This window comes from Sebastes fasciatus, chromosome 16, assembly GCF_043250625.1.
Source record: "Sebastes fasciatus isolate fSebFas1 chromosome 16, fSebFas1.pri, whole genome shotgun sequence".
In the NCBI taxonomy this organism is placed as follows: domain Eukaryota; kingdom Metazoa; phylum Chordata; class Actinopteri; order Perciformes; family Sebastidae; genus Sebastes; species Sebastes fasciatus.
In genome coordinates this window covers 25,976,111-26,002,381 of record NC_133810.1, presented here as the reverse complement: position 1 = coordinate 26,002,381, position 26,271 = coordinate 25,976,111, and the positions used below count along the sequence as shown (strand labels likewise).

The 26,271-nt window shown below is 38.7% G+C and overlaps 1 protein-coding gene across 1 annotated transcript; it reads left to right on the top strand.

Moving 5' to 3' along the window:
- The first annotated feature begins 4,686 nt into the window (after positions 1-4,686).
- On the top strand, positions 4,687-20,082 carry dgat2 (diacylglycerol O-acyltransferase 2). The gene is made up of 8 exons (XM_074611863.1): positions 4,687-5,054; positions 7,312-7,440; positions 7,712-7,819; positions 8,379-8,449; positions 13,918-14,122; positions 14,942-15,116; positions 17,469-17,671; positions 18,536-20,082. Exons 1-8 carry the CDS (start codon positions 5,015-5,017, stop codon positions 18,688-18,690), a joined length of 1,086 nt encoding a protein of 361 aa, XP_074467964.1. The 5' UTR covers positions 4,687-5,014; the 3' UTR covers positions 18,691-20,082.
- The last annotated feature ends 6,189 nt before the right edge of the window (positions 20,083-26,271 follow it).

Sequence of the window (26,271 nt, the reverse complement as noted above, 5' to 3'; positions counted from 1 at the left end):
GTAACACACACATTTCACATGTCTGAGTTGTTAGCAGTTCCATCAAAGAGAAATTCCCCCTCTAAACTTCCAGCCCAGTCGCACAGCAATTCGTGAGATCGTCACAAAATTGAATGTATTGATTCGTGTACATAGACATTTTTTTTACAGCACAAAATCAATTCGTATGTAATCCACGTAATTGTGAACCGGCGTTGTATAAAGAGCGCGTAGGGAGCAGTTCGTGATGGATGGGTGAATCAAAAAACACAGGACTTTTGCCCAGGAGACCGCTGTTCGTGTCCCGTGTGAAAGTCAGAGTTGATTTATTTCTCACGTAACTTCCATACTTAAGTTAAGGCACTTCCAGAGTTATTTTAACCCAAACCGGGATCTTTTCCTAAAGCTAACTTAGTATTTTTTGTCACGTAACTTCCGTACTTAAGTTACGGTACTTACAGTGTTATTTAAATCCAAACCCTGATCTTTTCCTAAACCTAAGTAGTTTTTTTTGCCTAAGCCTAACTGAGTTTTATTTTGAAAAGACTGGAGCAGAAATTGACACGTGCGTCACGTGTTGCTGGACATCCATAGAGAAAAGCACGAAAAATACAGTCGTGCTGAGCGTCAGGAAAAAAAGATGAATTTGTGTCTATGTATACGAATCAAAAATTTCGTGATTATGTCACGAACTGCAGTGAGCCTGAGTTAAAACTTCTCTCATGGTTTAATTTCAATAACTGTCTGAGGTCAAAAGAAGTCAAATTATCCAATGTTTCATAAAAAATACAAATATTAGAGAAAAGCCCAAAAAATGAATACAAATCTGTGTTGCAGAAATGTGAAATGAGTCTACTGGCCATGAAATAAATGGTGGTTTCGGTCACATTAAACCTGCTCAGTGAACATGAATACTGTACGTGTCTCATTTACTGTTTTATTAATTCTAAGTTCCAGATTAAAAGTTGCATGCCTGGTTTTAGATCAGGTTTCCAAATGATAAGACTGTCTGTGGACTTTGGCAGACATTCTTTATGAGATGGCAGGGTTCTGATATTTCCAAATGAAACGACGGGCTTTTGGACAATGCCCCGATACTTTCAACACAGTCTAGACCAGGTTTGTGTGTGTGTGTGTGTGTGTGTGTGTGTGTGTGTATGTGTGTGTGTTGGGCTGATTAAAATGCTGACTAAAAGAAAAAACTTACTTCAGTGCTGTAAAGCAAAAGAGATAAATAATTGGGAAAATATTATATTTAATAATTAAAAAAAACAGTCACTAGTTAACTGGTGAAGTATGTGGTGATGAAGATGAATAAATTCTCTTACAGACTGAGTCTTAATTGTAATCAGAACAGACCTATTAGTTTCATAAAATTGATGGGAAATCAATGGACCAGGCTTTGTGTTTTAGATATTTGATATTAAGTGTCATTGTGATGGAGAAGGATTCATATGTCACACTGGGGTCTGTTTGGATAAAAGTGTTACACAGCTGATGTTGTTTGGTCTGATGTTGTTGTTTGTTCCTCTGGAGTGTGAGCGAGGTCAGGTTAACAACATTATTGACTTATTTTTGAAGACAGTGGTCAAGGTACAAATGAATCAAGGCCCTGTGTTCACAGCCCTTTGGATCATATCTTATCTTGGCTTTCTCTGAAGGAAAACAAAACATACATGGAGTTCCGCTCTCACAAGTCATTAGGATATACAATTTACATATACTGTGTATACAACAGTGGCTTGCTATTTTTGTAAGAATCACAGAAGTTAAACAAATGAAAAGTTGTATTAGGACAAAAAAAAATCAGCATATTGAGTCCTTATACAACAAGTACAGGAAGGAAGCTTGCATGATAATAAAGTCATATCTATAGATGATTTGGTATCTGCTCTTCAGATACAGTATGCTATACGCAGCACGAATTACATAAGAACATAGAACAACATGCGTAAGCAGGTTAATTGAGGTATTGCACAACAGAAACGAGTAATTTAAAGGAACAGCGTGTAACATTTCTGGGGGTCTGTTGGCAGAAATGGAATTTAATATTCATAATTCAAGTTTTCATGAGTGTATAATCACCTGAAACTAGGAATCGTTGTGTTTTCGTTAGCTTAGAATGAGCCCTTCATATCTACATAGGGAGCGGGTCCTCTTCATGGAAGAGAAACACCGCCACGTTTCTACAGTAGCCCAGAACGGACAAATTTTGGCTCTAGAGAGAGCCTTTCACATTTTTACGTTACCTGAAGGCCACCGTAGTTCTCCGACACACTTGTGAAACTGCTGTATCATGGGCCGCATAGTGCAAAACCGTGGTTACGCCAGCCGTCGTCTGACTTCCGTTGCTCCTAAAGTAGTGTTATTATGGTATGGATGGCCTCTGAGTGAGGTGAATGGCATTACCAGAATTTTGCACTCAGCGGCTCACGTTACCGCAGTCTTGGAAAGGGAGGAGGGAGCGGAGGGGTACTCAGTAAGCGAACTATAAAGAACAATCAATGCTAAAATAGCCGTTTGAACCAGAAATAATAGGAAGCATAAAGGATATTAGAGGTGGTTGACTGTTATGTAACATTGCATGATTATATAAGTGATGTCCCAAATGGTTAGATGGTGACATTTCTCAACAGCAGCCTCGTGTCAAGGCCTGTATGACTGATTTCAGCCAAAAGCAGTTATGATTCTTGGGCCTGCTCCCACTAGATATGCGCTATCAGTTCAACTTTTTGGGATGAACTTCATTCGATACAAAGTGCAAAGATTTTTCCAGTAAAGTATAATATTGAATTTCATAAAGTGATAAGGGGCGAGGAGGTCACAGACCGGGGAATGTACACGGGATGTTAAATTGCATGACTTGTGTTTCTGTAGATTTTTAACTGGACTTGTGAGCTGATGTGGCATGCAACATTTAGAACTGGGACTAAGACTTGAAGACGAGTTAATACACATTGGTTATGATATTGGTGATCATAACCAGTGGAAGAAAGCAACTAACTACATATACTCTAGTGCAGCAGTACAGTTTTGAGTATTTCCATTTTCTGCCATTCATATTCTACATTTCAGAGGGAAATAGTATACTTTTTTCTCCACTATATTTATTTGACAGCTATAGTTGGATACTATTCAGATTAATTGTTGAAGATTAAATCAGTTGTTCCTGACCTTTTTGGCTTGTGGCCCTGTACTAAGGCCTGTACTTTCATTTAATAATAATCCAATATTTCACAAAACTACCTTTCATACTTAAATTTTAAATGCAGGACTTACTTGTAGTGGAGTATTTTTGCATTGTGGTATTGGTACTTCTTCCACCGCTGACAATACCTCTGCAGCCATGTGCCAGCAGCCATACTGTACATTAGCTCACTGTCCACCTCCAGCAGCTCCTGGTTTGGTGAGGTTCTGTGCAATGCCAGCTGGCAGACTCAGTCACTGTCAGAAGAGCAGAACTTACCTGGAAGCTTCACAGATGGCAGCCTCTTTAGACTTTCACTATGCAACCCATACTCTTAAGTCAAGAAGGGTATATACGGCTGACACGCTCAGTGCCACTGCAACAAATGCATCATCTCTCCAATGTTATATGAGAGATGCATTTTGCATTACGTAATCAAATAGCATTGCTTGGATATATAGAAGAAAGAATCATTTGTTGCATTGGCATTGAACATGTGCAACAAGTCTCCATGAGGCTACACACGCTGCCTTCTGTTCATACAGTAAAATAAATAAATAAATTGAACATTAAATAAATAATTCCCTCAGATCAGTTGTGGAAATACCAAGCACCGCCCACCAGCCGGAGCAAACTTTCTCATTTTACAGCTAAATAGGCATTACAGTAACAGAATATTCATTCAAATTTGATCAGCACCACCTAGTTTGACCGTTTGATCAGTTTGCGAGTGATTGACAGCTGCCTCCGTTGAATGAACAACCAATAGGAACGCTCTCTATCTGAAATGGCCTGTGATTGGTAAAAGTCTCCCGTCAAGGGCTAGATTTTCTAAAGCCTGAAAACAGAGCCATGAGGAGGTGCAGGAGTCTAGTTTTCTTTCAGAACACTTGAATTACAATATGCTGAAAGGTTATTATAGAATTTTTGCCAAATGATGCCAAAAGCATTCTGCCTTCTGTCGCTTTAAATTCATTTTCATCCAGCTCTCTGCATCATTGTAAATATTTATATAAAACTTTTTTTTTTTTTTAAATAGGGATTTTATGATTTTCTCTACACCCTGAAAAATGTAGAGAGTAACCATAAATGTCAGTCTTCATACACAAAAAAATATATAACATGTTTTATTACAGATATTGCAATTCTGATGTCTAATGTCGTTAGGTCCTAACCGCAACAAGACATGTTGTGATAATTTGATTTTTTGCTGATATTTGCCATAAAATGCTTCATACTTTTCATTGAATCACAATATTTAGTAATTACTTTTTATGTCAAGATGGGTAGTGTACATATTTATCAAACATTGCACTGCAAATTGTAACATCAATTAAAAATTTAATTGATGGGACTTAAGAAAATGTTACAGAAACACCCCAAAATGTCATTTTTGAAACACACATATGTCTCATCCAGCCCAAAGATTGAGGTTTACACAAGGTGGGGAGGTGATGCAGGGTCAATGATCAATACATGCTGGATATTTTTCACATCTGACCCACGTGACTGCCCCAATAAGTACAGAGAGAGAGAGAGACAGAGAGAGAGGCAGCAGCAGCACCACAGTTTGTTTCCCACCTGCAGGCCATCGTGTTGCTGTACAGGGAGACTCCTTGGCACGTTATTAATTGTCCCTCCGTCCTGTCTCCTGTCTCCGTGTCTCCGTGTCTCTGGCTCCTCCCCGCACTGATTAAATGCCGGCTGGCCGCTCCAGCCTGCTGCAGTTGAAGGCAGCCGTGTCAGAGGAGCTGTAGGGTTGGACTTTATCATCCTGACAGCAAGCAAACATTTGAGTGTCTGTGAGCTTTTTCTTCGGGCACCCTCTCCATCCAAGAAGACTCAGATATGAAGACCATTCTTGCTGCATACTCTGGCTTCCTCAAAGGTAAGACTGCTTCTGGCTCAACGAGAGCTACTGCTAACAAACAAACAAACAAACAAACAAACAATGTGGGCAAACAATCAGGAGTGGAAGGGGTCAGTAGGACCTGAAACACGCGACAGCTTATTTATTGATTTATTTTAAGCACTTTGTATCCGTTTTAGAAAGTGACACACAAACAAAACTTCAATTTAAAAATATACTCAATATTATTAAAACAGATTGTTTTAGTTGACTAGCCTACCACAGAAATGTCATAGAAAAACTTTTTAGAAAAACTTTTTAAAAATATGCTGAATTTTTATAAATAAACAAACTAAAAGAAAAAAAAATGCTGCATTTTCAAAATAAAAAAACAAAAACAAAAAACAACTTATAAAATATGCTCCTTTTTTATATATAAAAAAACAAACTAAAAGAAAAAAAGCTGCATTTTCAAAAACAACAACAAAAAAAACTTTAAAAATTAGCTGATACTAAAGGAGATTAAAAAGGCATAGATTTACTACTGAATGTCATTATCACAATGTTTGATTTGTGCTCTGTGGCTGTTAATGCTGCTGCCTCTAAGTTGGATGCTAACTATAAATATACAGTTTTATGTGCAACCCATTTTTGCATTTTTTTCTGCAGTTGAAATGTTTAGATTTTAGGCTCAGAGTTATTTGTAAAATGGATGAAGTTTTATTCTGTTAAAGTGGTACAAATATTACATATTGTTGTCCCTGATCACTTCGATTGAACTCTCTTCATTGCCGATATGGAAAGTTTAAATCACAGTAACCAATAACTCTCTCAATGAACATATGGGTATGTCGGTATCATTATAAGATAGACCTTAAAACATGTGAATTTATCCTTTAATTTGACTCTGCAGCTGTAGAAGAGTCTTATAAGAGCAGAATCATCAATACGGTTATATTTAGGGATGCACAGATACTGGATCGGATGTCGGGCCGATACTGACTCAAATAGAGGAATTCCTGGTAATTTTTAAGATTTTTTTTTTTGTCAGGTTATTATTGTACGATTTATTATTTTGATAATAAATAACAATTCAGTAAATTTATATCTATGTATATTTGTTACACAAAGTTAGGAAAGTGATGTTAAAGTCAAGCCTGATGTTGTCGTACACGTAAAATAATGATCCCAGCTACTGCACACTGGTATTGCATCAGTACTCGGTCCAAGGGATTTCTTCTGTGAAAATGGTTGAAGTTTTAACTGGAAATGCTATTCTGGTAAAATAGCACAAAGACTGTATAATTTTGTCCCTGATCACTTCCATTGAGATGGCTTTAGGAATGGATCTCTTCATGGCCGGTATGGGAAGTTGAAACAATTACAACAACCTATAACCCTTTGAAGGTCCTTATGGGTATGTCTGTATTGTTAGAAGATAGACTTGAAAACATGTGAACTCGTCCTTTAATTCAGCTCTGCAGCTGTAGAAGAGTCTTATCGGTGCAGTTAGAGAATCATCAAGGCAGTTCTATTGAGCCAGTGGAATAACTTTACTGAAGCTGAACGGTTATTTGACAGGCAACCACATGGTCCTCCTGGTTGCTTCATCTGCAGGACGTGATAGGGTTTGTGTACCTTTCTGTCTGTTGACCGGTTTGATCTGGCTTGGACTCAGAGAACACCTACCGTAAGCGGGCAGATCCAGCCATGAACGGGTCACCAGTTGTATCCTCCTGACCAAGTCTCCGTCTCTCTCCTGGCCCTGGTTCAAGCAGGGATAGCCTTTAAGCCGTCATAGCATCATAGTTTACAGGTATTACCACCAGCAGCCCAGTGCTGGGTTATTTTCAGTGTGCACAGATGGGATTAGACACCGGTGTTTTCCTTCTTATTGGCTCTCAGCGGTACGAGCTGGACTAGCTGCAGACGCTCTGAATGTGTCCGTTACTTTATGCTCCTCACATGTAGCTGCATGGCTTCACTTTCATGGGCTGGTGACTGAAAAGAGCTGGTGAGTAGTTGAGGCTGTGACTCGGCTGAAATCTGTGTTGGTTGTGTTGTTTGGCACGGTGTTCTTGGAAATCATTAATGTCTTTGTTTTGTTTGACGTCCACCTTTGGGTTGGTTGAACTAAAACCAGGAGTAGAAAGGTATCACTGCTAGGAGTGTGATAACTTGCTTCTCTTCCTAATGTATTTAAGCTTCCATATCTGTGTCTTCAATAATCCAACCACGTGGATATTATACAGTTTTGCTAAAACTCTCCTGTTGTTGTCTCGTCTTTTGTCTCCAGGCACCGGCTCCAGCATCCTCTCTGCCCTGCAGGACCCGTCCGGGGCTTTTTGGCCCTGCAGATCCAAGATGGAAAAACATCTGCAGGTCATCTCAGTGCTGCAGTGGGTCATCAGCTTCTTAGCCATGGGTGAGCGAGTGTGTTTGTGAGGGCGCCGCTGTGCATTTTACTTAAGCCGTAAGAAAGCAAAGAAACCTAGAAGATTTAACTTGTAGTCTCATTAGTCTCATGACGGGGAGGTGAGATCTCTAAGCTGCACACATACTTGTTTCTGACACCTCTGACTCTCCTAGCCTTTAACAGAATGTGTGTAGCCTTTAGTTTAGCCTACTTTGATTTGTCTTTAAGAGTGATTTCTATTCAGATACTTGATCGTGCAGTCTCTCCTCTCTCCCTCCAGGTGCTGCCTGCACTGTGCTACTGATCTACATGTTCTGCACTGACTGCTGGCTTATTTCTGCCATTTACACCGCCTGGCTCATCGTTGACTGGAACACACCGAAACAAGGCGAGACATTAATCATATCAATCAAAAATCACTGTTGCATAATAGCCCAATTTTGACCAATATGTGATGAAAACCCCTGGTTTGAAGATGATTAAATTTCAAAATATGAATATAGGCATGATGTATCATAAGTTACTGGTCAAATTTCTTTGAAAATTTCTTTTGGGTTTAAAAATGAAAAAAACGGCAGAAGTAAAGAGCTAACGTTAGGCTTTAAATGAACTACACCACGGTCACATGAGCACGAGTATACACAACGAGGCTGTAAAGGCGGACGAGTCGGCGTGATGACGTTTTGTAGACTCATTTAGCCACTTGTTAGCAACCACCTTTTTTAAGACACATAAAGGCTTCAAAATTCACAAGTGGGATATTTAATCATTTTATTTATTGATTGCTGTCGGGATGTAATGAGAATTTCAACAAATGTAACAAAAAATGTTTACCAACCCTTTTAATGGAATAGTAAAAAAAGAAAAAAAAACAACAGTGAAAGTAATTGTTAGTTGCATCTGTAGTTTTGATTGAAATGATTTCTAATCCGTAATGTTCTCCTCAGGTGGCAGGAGGTCCTCGTGGGTGAGAAACTGGACAGTGTGGACATATTTCCGAGACTACTTCCCGGTCAGGGTAGGTAACTTTCTTGATGCACCATTGCTAATTTATTCAACCCCAATCTTGAAAACTCAAGAGAACATTAGCGATATGGAGACGTCAGTATCGCAACCAGTAAGGAAACAAACCATGAAAATGCGCGCGGCTTTGTGTATTTTGTGCGGTCACACAAAAAGTTTTTAATACTCTTGCTTCGGATAGTCAGTATTGTACGAGTTAGCCAGTTCATCAATTTGCAGTCATGCACAGGTTTGACATTCTAGATAAGCTTATCAGGGGTGGATTCTGTATCAGCTGTCTGCTCCATGCTGTTCCTGGTCCCGTGTTGATTGTGATGAGTGCTTGACGTTGGGAGTTTTGGACTTTGTCCTATACCTAGATAGGCCAAGGAGCAGTGTAAAGCTTGCCTAGCTCAGGTATTCCCCGCTGCATCTTTAGATGAGAGGACAGCCCTGGTTATCGCGAACTGCCACACTTGAACTTTACTGTACTGTACTGTAGCAGTGCATGACTAAAGTGTCACTGGAGAAGCCAGAAGTCATGGGTGGAGTGTGTTTAAAGAGAGGATATACAGTATTTCCTGCATGATTCAGTCAGTATATATAATAACTCTTGTACAGAGTGGAGCTGCAACAATTAGTTGATTAATTGATTAGTGGATCGCCACAAAAATACTCTGCAACTGTTTTTATTATCGTTTTTAATAATTCAAAGTAGTACCAAACATTCTCTGGTTCCAGCTTCTCCAGGAAGATGATTTGCTCTTTTCTGTTTTATATGATGTCTCCTAGGACAGTGGTTTCCAACCTATTTTCCTTGAAGCCCCCCCTACTTGTATCTAAGAAAAGCCGAGTTAGTGATGAGTTAGTCTTTTTATAATAAATCAACTTTCTTTAATGAATAAAACTTGCCAGTGCCTCCCTATGTGAGTGGGAGTGCAAACAGTTTTTGACAGCAGTGAAAATGTAGTTTTTTTTACAGGCTAAACGTCAACAAATACGGATTGAAGAAGATTATTTCATTAGATAAAAACATGTTGTGAATTTTGGAAATGATAACATCTATCTTTTTTCAAATAAATATTGACTTTTGGACTTTACAACACTGGAGTTATTGAAAATGTTTGACATGAGTCTGAAGCAATCCAAATAAAATTCTGCAAATCCTGGCACCCCCTGTGATCTCAGACCCCAGGTAGGGAACCACTGTCCTAGGATACAGGGGTAATGTGATGCCCGTTTTTCAGTATTTTGTGGCATTTTATAGACAACCACGATTGATCGATTCATTGTTAGTCGCAGCCCTAGTACAGATGGATACTGTCCTTGCAGTATCGCAGTCACATATGTAAGCGCTGTCACGTAAAACAAAGTTGATCCATGTAAAAAAACAAAAGACACAGGATTGAATGTTTGCCAAAGCTAATGTATTCTTCTCTGTTGATGAAATAGCTTTTGTTTGCTCCTCACTCCTCAGAATGCTAATGAAACACGTGGCTTTCACACAGCTTGTTTGAGTCTGTCATTTCCCTACTTAATGTATTACTTGCGATATCTGACTAGATTTCAGTATATAAAATCACTTCATCTCGGCCACTCTGCCCAGGTGTTGATGAGCTTACAGACGTAGGCAAAGTTGTTGGTAACGTTCCGTTAAAGAGAGAAAAACCCACAATGGTCACTGAAATAACTTGAAACTGACAAAAGTAATAATAAATAAAAATTCACTGAAAATTAACTAATGAAAATCAGATATTGTTTTTGAATTATGGTTCAGCAGAATCATTTAAAAAAACAAACTAATGAAACTGGCCTAGACAAAAATGATGGTAACATTAACTTAATATTTAGTTGCACAACCTTTTGAGGCAATCACTGCAATCAAGTGATTTCTGTAACTCTCAATGAGACTTCTGCACCTGTTGACAGGTATGTTGGCCCACTCCTCGTGAGAAAACTGCTCCAGCTGTCTCAGGTTTGAAGGGTGCCTTCTCCAGACTGCATGTTTCAGCTCCTTCCACAGATGTTCAATAGGATTTAGATCAGGGCTCATAGAAGGCCACTTCAGAATAGTCCAATGTTTTGTTCTTAGCCATTCTTGGGTGTTTTTAGCTGTGTTTTGGGTCATTATCCTGTTTGAGGACCCATGACCTGCAACTGAGACCAAGCTTTCTGACACTGGGCAGCACATTTCGCTCCAGAATGCCTTGATAGTCTTGAGATTTCATTGCACCCTGCACAGATTCAAGACACCCTGTGCCAGATGCAACAAAGCAGCCCCATAACATAACCGAGCCTCCTCCATGTTTCACATTAGGTACAGTGTTCTTTTCTTTGGATGCTTCATTTTTGCGTCTGTGAACATAGAGCTGATGTGACTTGCCAAAAAGCTCCAGTTTTGTCTCATCTGTCCAAAGGACATTCTCCCAGAAGCTTTGTGGCTTGTCAATATGCATTTTGGAAAATTCCAGTCTCGCTTTTTTATGATTTGGTGTCCTCCTCGGTTGTCTTCCATTAAGTCCACTTTGGCTCAAACAGTGACGGATGGTGCGATCTGACACTGATGTACCTTGACCTTGGAGTTCACCTCTAATCTCTTTGGTTACCATTCGTATTATCCGTCTCTTCAATATGTCATCAATTTTCCCCTTGCGGCCACGTCCAGGGAGGTAGGCTACAGTCCCATGGACCTGAAACTTCTGAATAATATGTGCAGCTGTAGTCACAGGAACATCAAGCTGCTTGGAGATGGTCTTATAGCCTTTACCTTTAACATGAAGGTCTATAATGTTCTTTCTGATCTCCTGAGACAACTCTCTCCTTAGCTTTCTGTGGTCCATGTTCAGTGTGGTACACACCATGATGCCAAACAGCACAGTGACTACTTTTCACCCTTTAAATAGGCAGACTGACTGATTACAAGTTTGAAGATACCTGTGATGCTATTTACAGGACACACCTTAGTTTAACGTGTCCCTATGGTCACATTATTTTACATCTTTTCTAGGGGTACCATCATTTTTGTCCAGGTCAGTTTCATTAGTTTGTTTTTTAAAATGATTCTGTTGAACCACAATTCAAAAACAATATCTGATTTTCATTAGTTCATTTTCAGTAAATTTTTATTTATTATTACTTTTGTCAGTTTCAAGTTATTTCAGTGACCATTGTGGGTTTTTCTCTCTTTAACGGAACGTTACCAACAACTTTGCCTACGTCTCTATCTACTGTACAGAGAGTATGTCTAACTCTAGGGGGAGGAATTTCAAGTCCTACTCTGTACAGATCAATGAGATGAACAAAGTTCAGCTGCATAGAGTGTTCTATATAGCATTCGTCTCGGTGGGTTGATGAGATCATTGCTTGATGCCGGCTAACTCTCATTTCTTTCGTTTTAATCTCAATAAATTGACCAATGATTTTTTTTGCTGTTGTGCAAAGTTTTAACTTTCTGTCAAATGTTGAAATATTAAAACATCATTAGTCACTGACATAGTCTGTAGTTGAAAGTTGATCTCTTGCAATAGAGCTGAATAAGTTAAATGTGCTCTAAGTGATACTTTTATTAGCCCATAGGTCAACATAACCAGAATATATCTGCAGAGGCATCAATTGATTGTAGGGCAAGAGTTCTCTATCTGTCATGAGCATATGACTATTATTCATGAGTTGGAAGCCAACTGGTCAAAGTCCAAAGCAGCCTCAAAATCGACTGTAAGGAGTCTGGAGTGTGACTGTTTGATGAACGTCTGCCTCAACACTAGAAACAAAGACTCTTCTGTAATATTAGTGCTTTTATGCAGTAATCAGTGGATCTTGCAGGCCGCCACCTCTTTACTGTCTCGTCTAACTATATAAGGTGTTGAAGCTATAGTTGGTCACTTTAATTAAAATAACTTTTTGTCATATTTGCTCATTATATCCTGACAGTAGTGCACAAGACAGATAATCCGTGAAAAATCAGGTTCCTCTGCCTCCTTTTAGTGCTCCCAATGGCATTTACAAGATTCCAACACACCCGAAGACAACCAATCAGAGCCAAGGAGTCTCTAACGCAGCTGTCAATCACTGCTTGTGATTGGTCGTTTTCTTTCGAGCACAGTGAAATCTTACAAATGCCTTCAGGAGCACTAAAAGGAGGCAGAGGAACCTGAGTTTTTCCCAGATTATCTGTCTCATGTACTACATACAGTTTGAGCAAATGTGACAAAAAGTTTTTTTTTTTATTAGAATTACCAACTGTAGCTTTAAATGCTGTGCACATCTCCCTTAGGTAATCCCTCTACATCTGCCATGCCAGCCAGGTGGAGTCCTACGTTGCTATGGAGATCTTGAATGTGATCACCTTTGCTAATGTGGTTATGCAACTGTTGTGTTTGACTAGCTGTGGAGGGAGCTCTGTGTACACATTGTGATGGATCTAAGTCTACAGTGCAGATTAGAACACTTAAAGTTTCTTATGAGATTCTGCGATTATACAAGTTCAACATGAAACCAAGAGGTTAAAATAATGCTGAATGTTTAAAGTTGAACTTTATTGCTGCCAATGCAATATACATGTACATTATTTTATGACTGCACTTGAGCAGACAGGAGAGTCATGTCAGGTTCGAGCTGATAAGGATGTCCTAGTTCTACTAAAACACAAGCTGTATTATCCCAGATTCATACTACATACTTATACTTATACTTGAGTGTGTAGCTTGTTCACACTTGAAAAGTGAGAATTAGTAATAGTAATACCCTACATACTCAAAATACAGCCATATACATCTTTACCTGCATGTATGGATTGAACATTTTATAAAGAATCATGATCCGGATCGCCACCAAAATCTAATGGATTGTTCACTGTGCTACACTCAACCCCTCCAAAAAATGGCATTCAAATCCATCGCGAACTTTTGGAGTAATCCTGCTAACAGACAGACAAACAAACAAACAAACAAACCAACGCTGGTGAAAACATAACCTCCTTTGCCCAAGGCCTTCGGAAGTTTATTTGTATAGCACATCTCAAAAACAATTTTGTACCGATATCGATAGAGCAGCGAAGAAGAACTGATTGCAGGTAGTTTGTCACAGCTGTTAAATAATAATCATAATAATAACAATATTTTTTTTTAATCCCGCTGGTATCGGATCGTTACTCGGTATCAGCCGGTCCACAAATTCAGGTATCGGAATCTGTATCGGGAAGAAAAAAATGGTATCGGAACATCTCTAAATTTTACAAAGAGCTTTATACAAAAAAGCAACAACAAAGATGCAGGAATAACCTTAACTAGACAGGAACCAGTAAAACACCAAGCATGAGATTAAATTGTACTAGAAGTATTTAGTATGGATCTGGCACACAGCTCCTGTTCTCCAGCCTTTCAGCCATATTGGTCACTAACATGACATTCCTCCTATCAGCTGTTCCCAGTCTAGCAGTGTGGAAATCAGCCTCACACTGCTCCTCTTTGTGCTTTTCTCCTCCAGCTCATTAAAACCCACAACCTGTTGCCCAACCGGAACTACATCTTTGGCTACCATCCCCACGGCATCTTCGCATTCGGTGCTTTCTGTAACTTCGGGACAGAGGCCACGGGCTTCTCCAAGAAATTTCCGGGCATCAAGCCCTCCCTGGCAACCCTGGCAGGAAACTTCCGCTTGCCTGTCCTTCGAGACTACCTGATGTCTGGAGGTGAGGTGATTTGAGAAGCCACAGAGTCTTGTTTGCGGTCTTGGAAAGTCTGATAACTGTATCTGTAAGAGAGCGGACCTTTGTCCTATTGCACAGCTGAAATAGCTTCTGTTTACTTGGTTCTGCTGATTTCACTGATTGATAGAGCTTAAACTGTTCTGTTCTGAAGGGCTGTTTGCTGTTCAGCTCTACCCACAGATACTGTGCATACTCCCTTAGGTTAATATAGGTTATTGTACATGTTTCGAAATGCTTCATTGGTAAATAGCCCTTGAAGAACTTTCTTTAGCCGGGTTTCCATCAATAGTAGAACCACTTTTCAAGGAACTAAAAGGTTCCTCCAGCCCACTGTTGTCTTTGTTTCCACCGTGGTCTAAAGACCTGTGAAGATTAGGCAAATTAGTGCGCTGATGTATGAAAAAGCAACATGACATGAGACGAGGGCTGCTGGTGGTCGCAGCAGTAAACACACTCTGCAGCCTGCATCTCAGTGTGTTCGCCTGTCTCATCTAAAAGATACTGCGACGATATTTACTGCTGCATATATTTACTGATGCACGTTGGATGTAATGAATGAAATGCAGAGGAGGAAAATTAAACTAAGAGTCTCTGTCTTTAGAATGTTAACGCCATGAAACAATCAGAAAATAACTTTTCTTTTTTTTCTTTTCTTTATCTACAATATATTTGCAGCCAAAATGTGTCCAGATCTAATAGGAACAGGAAGATGCAAACAGACTTAACAAGCCCGTGTATTTGCCTGCTTGTGCAATGCTTCTTTAATGCAATTTCTAATCATCCCTTTTTTTTCCATCCCAGGTATCTGTCCAGTGAACAGGAACTCCATCGACTACCTGCTGTCACGTAATGGGACAGGAAATGCTGTGATCATCGTTGTTGGAGGAGCGGCGGAGTCTCTGCAGTGTGCACCGGGCATGAACTCCGTCACCCTGAAGAACCGCAAAGGCTTTGTGAGGCTTGCTCTACAGAAAGGGTGAGCTGGCTGCACAACACTCGCAGACAAGGACACCTGCGGTTACTGCGACTAAACACAGCCTTGACCAAATCTGATCTCAACATGAAAATGTCATTCTCAGGGCTGTAGTGACTCATTGGAATGAATAAACCTTAGATTATTACTCACACAAAAGGTTGAAGTGACCCCATAGAAATCATCACCAAATCTTTTTTGAATGTGCAGCGTTGTCCCTGGTGAAGCTCGGAGCTGCTCGTGGCATGCAGTGCCCTTTTTGAAGGGTCAGACTACATGAGCTGGCATCGGGCTCAGACATGCATTAGTCACCATAACAAACTGTACTATGAAGCGTAATGGACCCGGTTTGTCTCGTTAACCCAAACAAGCCTGATTATATAGCTGTGGCTTATCACAGGGTGCACCTTGGCCCAAGAAGCTTAGGGGTTGCTAGAAGAGACATGCAGTTATGCATAACTTCATTCATAACAGCTGAAATAAGCCTGGGCTGTGAAATGAGGTCACTCAGGTTCTCTTTCTGGAACTGTTACGGATTGGTTTTGATGCTTATAAAACCGAGATGTTGTTAAAACCAGTTGAATAACGACTAGGGCTGTCAATATTTAATCACGATTAATTGCAAATTAATCAAACATTTTTCATCTTAGCAAAATGTACCTTAAAGGGAGATTTGTCAAGTATTTAATACTTTTATCAACATGGGAGTGGGCAAATATCCCTGCTTTATGCAAATATATTTGTTATTAGAAATCAATTGACAACACAAAACAATGAAAAATATTGTCCAGAAACCCTCACAGGTACTGCTTTGACTTTGACTTGCCCCAAACTGCATGTGATTATCATAAAGTGGGCATATCTGTAAAGGGGAGACTCGTGGGTTCCCATAGAACCCATTTTCATTCACATATCTTGAGGTCAGAGGTCAAGGGACCACTTTTAAAATGGCCATGCCAGTTTTTCCTCGCCAAAATTTAGCATTAGTTTGGAGCGCTATTTAACCTCCTTCGCGACAAGCTAATATGAAATGCAAATGGACTCCTTAGGTTTTCTAGTTTCATATAATACCAGTATCTTCACTCTTTTAAAACTGAGCCCGCTACAACCTAAAAATCGCAAGTTGTGTTAAAGAACTTAGTGGCGTTAAATTTGCAATAACGCGTTATAATTGCGTTAACTTTGACAGCCCTAATAACAACACTTAAGTTGATTTATAAGGAAAATTGAGTAAAACTTGCAATTTCGAAATTTTTGTTTTAATTTTAAAAGCACCTTGTCCAACGTAGATATGGTTACAGTATAGTGAATTTTCTGGTTGCTATAAATCTCAATTTTCTGCTCCACAAAATTACATTTGTATATTTTTTATGTTTTAATTTTTCTTATTTCTGGTAAAATACAGGATAGTTTCATCTCTTCAGGCCTTGAAAAATATTAATAAAACTGTGTGAGAAGTTAATAATCTCTCTCAGTGGTTGTGAGTTGACTTTGTATTCTTTTTAAACGGTCATAAAAAGGTTGGGAACTAGTGGTGTAAACGATGCTCCATGCAAGGATTGGTTGATGAAAAATCAAATATTGATATTGAGCAGTATTGAAAGTTCCAAAGGTTTTCTAGGTCCAAAAGCTTCTCAGGAAATATTTATCTTCTCTACAGATCTACTTTAGGTTGAATTAATACTAATCCAGAAAGTTTCCTGATTACATAAACCCTTTCATAACTGGTATACCTAGCAGGACAAAAGCTTGGCTGTTCACCAACAATGATCCACGCAAAATTGAGAAATGTCTGTGATTTCGCAACTGGAAACTACAACAGTCTGCTGCCTACGTGCTAATTATCATGACCTACTGATTCATGATAATTATCACATTGCATACTGTATATAAAGCTGCAACAAAAGCAACCTCCTTTTTGGATGTTTTTGTTCTCGTCTGCCAGCTGAAGTTGGTCTGTGATATATAGACTTGTATGTTCGATATAAATCATTCAGTTTTATCACAGATGTGCCATGGCTTTAAAGTGAGCCTTTGAGTGCCAAGCAAGCCAGTGGATTTACAGATATGACTGTAATATAACAATAAAGATATCAGGGCATATCATTTCGGTTATATAAACAAGTTTATGTTTTTTTTTAATAGGCTTTCTGTGAGGTTTCATCCTTATCAGAACCCTTTTTATAGTTTTACATGTACTAGGTCTCCACCACCAGACACTTGTTGTATATATTTTACTTGTTTCCTTTATGTTGTTGCTGATTTAAGATGTTTAAAATCTAGAAACATACTTGTGCTTTTGTAAGTGTACATTTAGAGGACAGCTGTTGAGTCCCCTCCTCTGTGTTTCCTCAGCTCTGACCTGGTTCCGGTGTATTCCTTCGGAGAGAACGACGCCTACAAGCAGGTGATCTTGGAGGAGGGGACCTACTGGAGAGCTCTCCAAAGGAGGCTACAGAAGATCTTAGGCTTTGCCCCATGCCTTTTCCACGGATGTGGCCTGTTCTTCGGCAACTCCTGGGGCATTGTACCTTATGGCAACCCCATCACCACCATAGGCAAGTTTGTGAAAGCTAATGTTTGGTTCCAGTGATTCACAGTGGTACCGATTAGGGTTATCTTTAATGTCAACAATACACTGCTATTTTAGTACACTTAACAGACTAACAGAACGGACAAAGTCAGTATTTGCTTTATCCAACTTCGGGGGTGTTTTAATTGTTAACACTGATGGTTCCAACTAGAGCTGTCAATCGATTAAAATATTTAATCTCTGATTGTCCATAGTGAATCATGATTAATCACACATTTTTTTTTATGTTCAAAATGTACCTTAAAGGGAGATTTGTCAAGTATTAAATACTTTTATCAACATGGGAGTGGGTAAATATGATCGCTTTATGCAAATCAATGTATATATTTATTATTGGAAATCAATTAACACAAAACAATGATAAATATTGTGCTGACTTGACTATGACTTGCCCCCAAAATGCATGTGATTATCATAAAGTGGGCATGTCTGTAAAGAGGAGACTCGTGGGTACCCATAGAACCCATTTTCCTTGACATCTTGAGGTCAGAGGTCAAGGGACCCCCAGTTTTTCCTCGCCAAAATTTAGCGTTGGTTTGGAGCGTTATTTAGCCAAATTATTTATCCATTTGTCAAATGATTCCTTATGTTTTCTAGATTCATATGATATTTGTACCACCACTCAAGCTCTAAAACTGAACCTTCTACAGCCTTTGAAAGACACTAAAGTCGGTCTCAGTGGGTTAATCTGTTAACTCTACTGAAATAGTAGTCAGTATTTGCTTCATCCAATTTTGAAAGTGTCTTAATGGTTAACACTGATGGTTCTAACAGTTTCAACTGAAGTTTGCTTGATTTAGTTTTAACCCTCTCTCCTGTTCTATTGCAGTTGGGGAGCCAATCACAGTGCCAAAAATTGAGGATCCGACTGAGGAGATGGTGGACCTGTACCATGCAATGTACATCAGGTCCCTGCAGTGCCTTTTTGACAAGTACAAGACCCGCTCTGGCCTGAAAGAGAGCGACGTCCTGTACATCCAGTGAAAGGACAAGGGGTTCCTGTCGAAGCTCTGAACTGTTGACAGCATCTTCAGACCCATCCGCCCCCTTCTCCACCCTGTCCCCGTCCAATCTTGGTGCCTGGTTTGGATTATCTCTGGACTGCAAACTCTGCAAAACGAGCATGTTTGCCAAAGAAACCTTTGCTCTCTGCATCGTTTCACACACACATATAGGTATCGTTCCTTCTCAGGAAACGGCAGGTTGGAAGAATAGTCACCTCTCCTTGCTGCTGTAATCAGGTTGAACTGACTAGGTTGGACAAAGATATACCAAATCCCTCATCAAAAAGTGTGCCATTGTTGTTTCTATTTCCATTTGTCAATGAAGGCATCAGGTTTGGGCTGTGTTTATCAGTGTAGAGGGGGGTGAACTCCACTAGATGGAGCTGGAAGGTAACTCGAGAGAAGTGCCAATGCTTTTGCTGTCTTTCACTCATGCAGCCATATAATTCTCACTAAACTCTTTAAGATTATATGCTAAACGCACAAGCAATGCAAATGGAAGATACCACTTCATTATTGGGATGATAAGCCCAAAGCTTAATTGAGCCAAAGACCCAGGTTGTCCCCACACATGCATGCATTTCTACTGTATGAAAGCCAAAAGTGAAGGAATTCTACAGGGTGGATATATATACATATGTTATGAATGCACAGGACATGTGTGATTGTATAATGCCATAAAGTATTAATTGTATTCTGTAGAGAGGAACAAGGCTGTTGTAGTGTTTGTCCCTCAATGGATATTTCTGATGCACTTTTTGTATTGCTGATTACCTTCTGAGGTTTTTGTGCCTTCGATATGAGAATTTTCCAAGACGGGTCGTTGTGCTGCTCGGCTTGATTTCCCTTTCTTGTCCTACTGGTGTCCAGGTCTAGATGGGTGTAATTTTTTGTCTATGCAACAAAAACAGTGATGTCTCATATCTTCAAGTGAAGGTTTTGAGCTGCAGTTGAAGAAGATGTTTTGTGGGTGAAAATCCTGAATGTTGGATGATTCCAGTGTACAGTGGATCTCTTTGTAACCGTGCCATGGGTGATAATTGAAAAGGAAGGGATTATACCGGTCTTATTACTGGTATTATGTCGTGTTTGAGGGTGTCACTAGTACTTTTGTAAAATAAGAGTATGTGAGTATAGAACATATCCTGGAAATTATCAAAGTAAGTAAACGTGTGTCGTGTTGATGGGCAGTAAATTCTAAGATCTGAAGAAGAGTCTCCTCTGGTTTCACCATTGTGCCTTCTTTATAAAGAGCAGTGTGATCCATGTGCAAGAAATTTGCAAGAAATAAACAGCGAGGCCTGTCTATACAATGAATGGCATCATCTGTCTGCCGATATTTAAATTAAACTTTTGTATGTTTTCAGAAGGAGATGTGTGTGTTTTTGGAAACATTTCCCCCCATTACTTATACTGATTTCTAATTTACCTCACAGGATATTCATCATTTGATTAGGACTTCTTTGAGGCCAATGTAGGGCAAATATGTTCAATGTTATTCAACACGGTATTAATTGTCAAGTCCTAAACATACAAATGCCCCCTTGTGTAGCTGTAAGGCTGTTAAATTCATCTCATACCACATATGATACATACACATCATACACATAGTTAAATATCTGTCAAAAATAAAGCAGGATTTTGTAAAATGAAGGTGAATTAATTTTCCAAAGAAGCGCCGTTGGTGGTTTGCCACTATGGTTGGCCTATGGGACTAACTAGCGTACTGCTACTTTCGCTACCTCACCGGAAGTTACAGACATAATCATTTCTACAATAACACCCCTGAGAATAAGGTGGATACACTCTCCTCCCGCGGTGACTACGAGTAACTGCACCTCTGTGTACGTTGAAAGTTTTATTTTGAAAAGATTTACCAGAAGTGTGAGTATGCTACTACTCTGCTGCTAAAGTATGGATGGAACCTGCCAAAATAAATAAATAAATAAATAAAGCAAAACTAATATTACAAATAAATGTAGCCATTAATTAATTAATTGATAAAATGTGACAGAAACTGATATTACTGTTTTAATTGACTTATTTATTTATGCTTCTGTTTAATTTTCCCTTTTATTTATGTATTTATTTGTATTAATTTTTGAAAATGTATATAATTCTTTTTGCATTTATTTGTATTTGTTGTTGCATTTATTTATTTAGACCATCACAGGGCTGACACATATAGAGACAGACAACCATTCATGCTCACATTCACACCTATGGGCAATTTAGAGTCAACAATTAACCTAACCTGCATGTCTTTGGACTGTGGGAGTAAACTGGAGTACCTGGAATTTATGTATTTATTTATTTATGCATGATTTACCTTTTGCATTTCAACGCTTAATTTATTCCCTCAAACTTAATTATTTCTTTGACAGCCCCCTCATTTGCATCATGGGGTAGAAATGCATGAAGAAATGTAAAAAGAAATGTATAAAAAAAACAATACAGAGATAAATAAGGGGTGAAATGCAAAGGGAAAATTGTGCATAAATAAATAAATAATGCAAAAAATAATAAATAGATCAAAACAAATGCTAAAATAGATAAATAAAAAATACATACACAAATAAATAAAAGGGAAAATTAAACAAGAGTAAATTAAGATAAATAAATAAAGATGCAAATTAACACAGAAATATAAATTTATGTCACATTTGATCAATTAATGAATGGATACATGTATTTTAAATATTGATTTTGCTACATTTAATGACACTTTGTGTATTTATTTATTTATGAAGTCATTTATTGATTGATTGATTGATTGATTTTTTTTATTTTGGCAGGTTCCGTCCTCCATATTATTTATGTGACTCTTGTGGTCCACCATGCACTACAGCAGGGGTGCCCAATACGTCGATCGCGATCTACCGGTCGATCGCAAAGGTAGTGTGGGTAGATCGCATGGCATTAAAAAAAAAAAGTTCTGGAACTTACTCACAGAGGAAAAGTACCCCAACATGAGGAAATGTGCTACCTCCTTGACTGCATTATTCGGCTCCACTTATTTATGCGAGTCAGCCTTTTCCCACATGAAGATTATTAAGTCCAAATACCGTTCCACCTTGACTGATGATCATTTGGAAGTGTGCTTGAGGCTGGCTATCAGCAGCTACTGTCCGGACTACGCATCCCTGGCTGATTCCATTCAGTGCAAGTCATCAGAGTAAGGTAATGACAAAATGTACAGAGTTATATTGTACAATATGGGTTCATGCAGTTATGCAAGGTACACCAACATATATTGTACATATAAAGAATACTCAATATATTTATAAATGAATATATGTTTTGCATTTTTATAGTAGGTAGATCATTTTGACTTGGTCATTTTATAAGTAGCTCGCATGCTGAAAAAGTGTGTGCACCCCTGGACTGCAGCATCGGAAATGGATGAATTGTTGAAATATCAAAGAATGCAGCCTACTGTTTTCCCTCAATTGATTTTGGAATGAATTGATTATTATTGATTCATAATACTTTTCATGAGAAAAAAAAAAGTACTTAGTACTACTTCTAATTATAAAACATTCCTCATCTCTGTGTAATAACCACCAAGTGTGCATCATGTGTTTTCCTACCGTAAATTAGTAATTTAAATTAGTAATACCATTAGTTGCATTAGTGTATAAAAATCGTGTTGATTTAGGTGTAACGTGTAAAAATAGGCAGGCATTCAGAGAATGAGCCCCGTCTGTTGCGCAATCACTGCGCGCTTGCATTTGTATAGCGGACGGCAAGTCAACCAGTGTTCATCCTAACCCCTAACCCTAACCCTAACCCGTGATCAACCTGCCGCCGCCTCCTGGTATCACCCGAGGACACTTTGTGCACCTCATCCAGTGATTTCACTTTGGGCAGAAGGACCTGAGTCCTCGTATGTAGCCCAGGTAGCAAGCGTTCTGAATGCCTCGAAGTGTTATAGAGACTGAGGAGTATTTATAGACGATTGACAACACATCATTCACAATCACGGTGTCGCAAAATTTGTAAATGGCTGTACATTATCCCGTTTAATACACGACTACTTAGTGAAGAAATCAATATTTTGACACAAAAACGGTCCTCCCGAATCCGACATCTGAACTGCGCTCATAGCAACGGTCTGCTATACATAGCAACTGTCTGTTAAACAGAAATGACAGACCGCCGTGATTGACCAATCAGAATCGAGTATTCCACACAGCCGTGTAATATGATGTAAAAGACTTTAATATCACTACAAACACCTAAATAAGGTGACAGCTGGCTTGAGGGAGATCAGCTGAACGTTGATGTAAGGCAGTAGCCTAAATCAACCACCAGGTGTAGCTGGTGCGCTGTAATCGCCATCCAGAATTGAGCAATTGTCCATGTTTGTCCCTTACAGGACACCGTAGTTCAGTAGTAGACAGTGACATGTCAGATGAGAGGAGCTGCTGTGATTGCCATTAGGCTGTTGAAGCTTCCCTTAACTCCACCATAATAAGCCCAAAGCTTAATTGAGCAAAAGACCCAGCTTGTCCCCACACATGCATGCATTTCTACTGTATGAAAGCCAAAAGTGAAGGAATTCTACAGGGTAGATATATATACATATGTTATGAATGCACAGGACATGTGTGATTGTATAATGCCATAAAGTATTAATTGTATTCTGTAGAGAGGAACAAGGCTGTTGTAGTGTTTGTCCCTCAATGGATATTTCTGATGCACTTTTTGTATTGCTGATTACCTTCTGAGGTTTTTGTGCCTTCGATATGAGAATTTTCCAAGACGGGTCGTTGTGCTGCTCGGCTTGATTTCCCTTTCTTGTCCTACTGGTGTCCAGGTCTAAATGGGTGTATTTTTTGTCTATGCAAAAATTTAAAACAGTGATGTCTCATATCTTCAAGTGACGGTTTTGAGCTGCAGTTGAAGAAGATGTTTTGTGGGTGAAAATCCTGAATGTTGGATGATTCCTGTGTACAGTGGATCTCTTTGTAACCGTGCCATGAGTGATAATTGAAAAGGAAGGGATTATGACGGTCTTATTACTGGTACTATGTCATTTTTGAGGGTGTCACTAGTACTTTTGTAAAATAAGAGTATGTGAGTATAGAATATATCCTGGAAATTATCAAAGTAAGTAAACGTGTGTCGTGTTGATGGGCAGTAAATTCTAAGATCTGAAGAAGAATCTCCTCTGGTTTCACCATTGTGCCTTCTTTATAAAGAGCAGTGTGATCCATGTGCAAGAATTTTGCAAGAAATAAACAGCGAGACCTGTCTATACGATGAATGGCATCATCTGTCTGACGATATTTAAATTAAAACTTTTGTATGTTTTCAGAAGGAGATGTGTGTGTTTTTGGAAACATTTCCCCCCATCACTTAGACTGATTTCTAATTTACCTCACAGGATATTCATCATTTGATTAGGACTTCTTTGAGGCCAATGTAGGGCAATGTTATTCAACATGGTATTAATTGTCGAGTCCTAAACATACAAATGCCCCCTTGTGTAGCTGTAAGGCTGTTAAATTCATCTCATACCACATATGATACATACACTTCAAACACATAGTTAAATATCTGTTAAAAATAAAGCAGGATTTTGTAAAATGAAGGTGAATTAATTTTCCAAAGAAGCGCCGTTGGTGGTTTGCCACTCTGGTTGGCCTATGGGACTAACTAGCGTACTGCTACTTCCGCTACCTCACCGGAAGTTACAGACATAATCATTTCTACAGTAACACCCCTGAGAATAAGGTGGATACACTCTCCTCCCGCGGTGACTACGAGTAACTGCACCTCTGTGTACGTTGAAAGTTTTATTTTGAAAAGATTTACCAGAAGTGTGAGTATGCTACTACTCTGCTGCTAAAGTATGGATGGAACCTGCCAAAATAAATAAATAAAGCAAAACTAATATTACAAATAAATGTAGCCATTAATTAATTAATTGATCAAATGTGACAGAAACTGATATTACTGTTTTAATTGGCTTATTTATTTATTTATGCTTCTGTTTAATTTTCCCTTTTATTTATTTATGTATTTATTTATATTAATTTTGAAAATTTATATAATTGTGCATAAATAAATAAATAATGCAAAAAATAATAAATAGATAAAAACAAATGCTAAAATAGATCAATAAAAAATAAATGCAAAAATACATATATAAATAAATAAAAGGGAAAATTAAACACAAGAGTAAATTAAGATAAATAAATAAAGATGCAAATTAACACAGAAATATCAATTTATATCACATTTGATCAATTAATGAATGGCTACATTTATTTTTAATATTGATTTTGCTACATTTAATGTCACTTTGTGTATTTATTTATTTATCGAATCATTGATTGATTGATTGATTGATTGATTTTTTTTTATTTTGGCAGGTTCCGTCCTCCATATTGTTTATTTGACTCTTGTGGTCCACCATGAACTACAGCATCTGAAATGGATGAATTGTTGAAATATCAAAGAATGCAGCCTACTGTTTTCCGTCAATTGATTTTGGAATTAATTGATTATTATTGATTCATAATACTTTTCATGAGAAAAAAAAAAAGTACTTAGTACTACTTCTAATTATAAAACAATCCTCATCTCTGTGTAATAACCACCAAGTGTGCATCATGTGTTTTCCTACCGTAAATTAGTAATTTAAATTAGTAATACCATTAGTAGCATTAGTAGCGCGCTACTGTATAAAAATCGTGTTGATTTAGGTGTAACGTGTAAAAATAGGCAGGCATTCAGAGAACGAGCCCCGTCTGTTGCGCAATCACTGCGCGCTTGCATTTGTATAGCGGTCGGCAAGTCAACCAGTGTTCAGGAACACACCCCGTAACCGTACACATCGTTAACTCTGAACATCATCCGTGATCAACCTGCCGCCTCCTCTTGGTATCACCCGAGGACACTTTGTGCACCTCATCCAGTGATTTCACTTTGGGCAGAAGGACCTGAGTCCTCATATGTAGCCCAGGTAGCAAGCGTTCTGAATGCCTCGAAGTGTTAAAGAGACTGAGGAGTATTTATAGACGATTGACAACACATCATTCACAATCACGGTGTCGCAAAATTTGTAAATGGCTGTACATTATCCCGTTTAATACACGACTACTTAGTGAAGAAATCAATATTTTGACACAAAAACGGTCCTCCCGAATCCGACATCTGAACTGCGCTCATAGCAACGGTCTGCTATACATAGCAACTGTCTGTTAAACAGAAATGACAGACCGCCGTGATTGACCAATCAGAATCGAGTATTCCACACAGCCGTGTAATATGATGTAAAAGACTTTAATATCACTACAAACACCTAAATAAGGTGACAGCTGGCTGGAGGGAGATCAGCTGAACGTTGATGTAAGGCAGTAGCCTAAATCAGCCACCAGGTGTAGCTGGTGCGCTGTAATCGCCATCCAGAATTGAGCAATTGTCCATGTTTGTCCCTTACAGGACACCGTAGTTCAGTAGTAGACAGTGACATGTCAGATGAGAGGAGCTGCTGTGATTGCCATTAGGCTGTTGAAGCTTCCCTTAACTCCACCATAATAAGCCCAAAGCT

What these genes read in the sequence shown, in the direction of transcription:
- dgat2 (XM_074611863.1), top strand. Translation starts at nt 5,015, where the DNA reads ATGAAGACCATTCTTGCTGCATACTCTGGCTTCCTCAAAG. An exon ending in ATACTCTGGCTTCCTCAAAG is followed by an intron (nt 5,055 to 7,311) that starts GTAAGACTGCTT and finishes TTTTGTCTCCAG; the next exon opens with GCACCGGCTCCAGCATCCTC. An exon ending in GAGACTACTTCCCGGTCAGG is followed by an intron (nt 8,450 to 13,917) that starts GTAGGTAACTTT and finishes TTTCTCCTCCAG; the next exon opens with CTCATTAAAACCCACAACCT.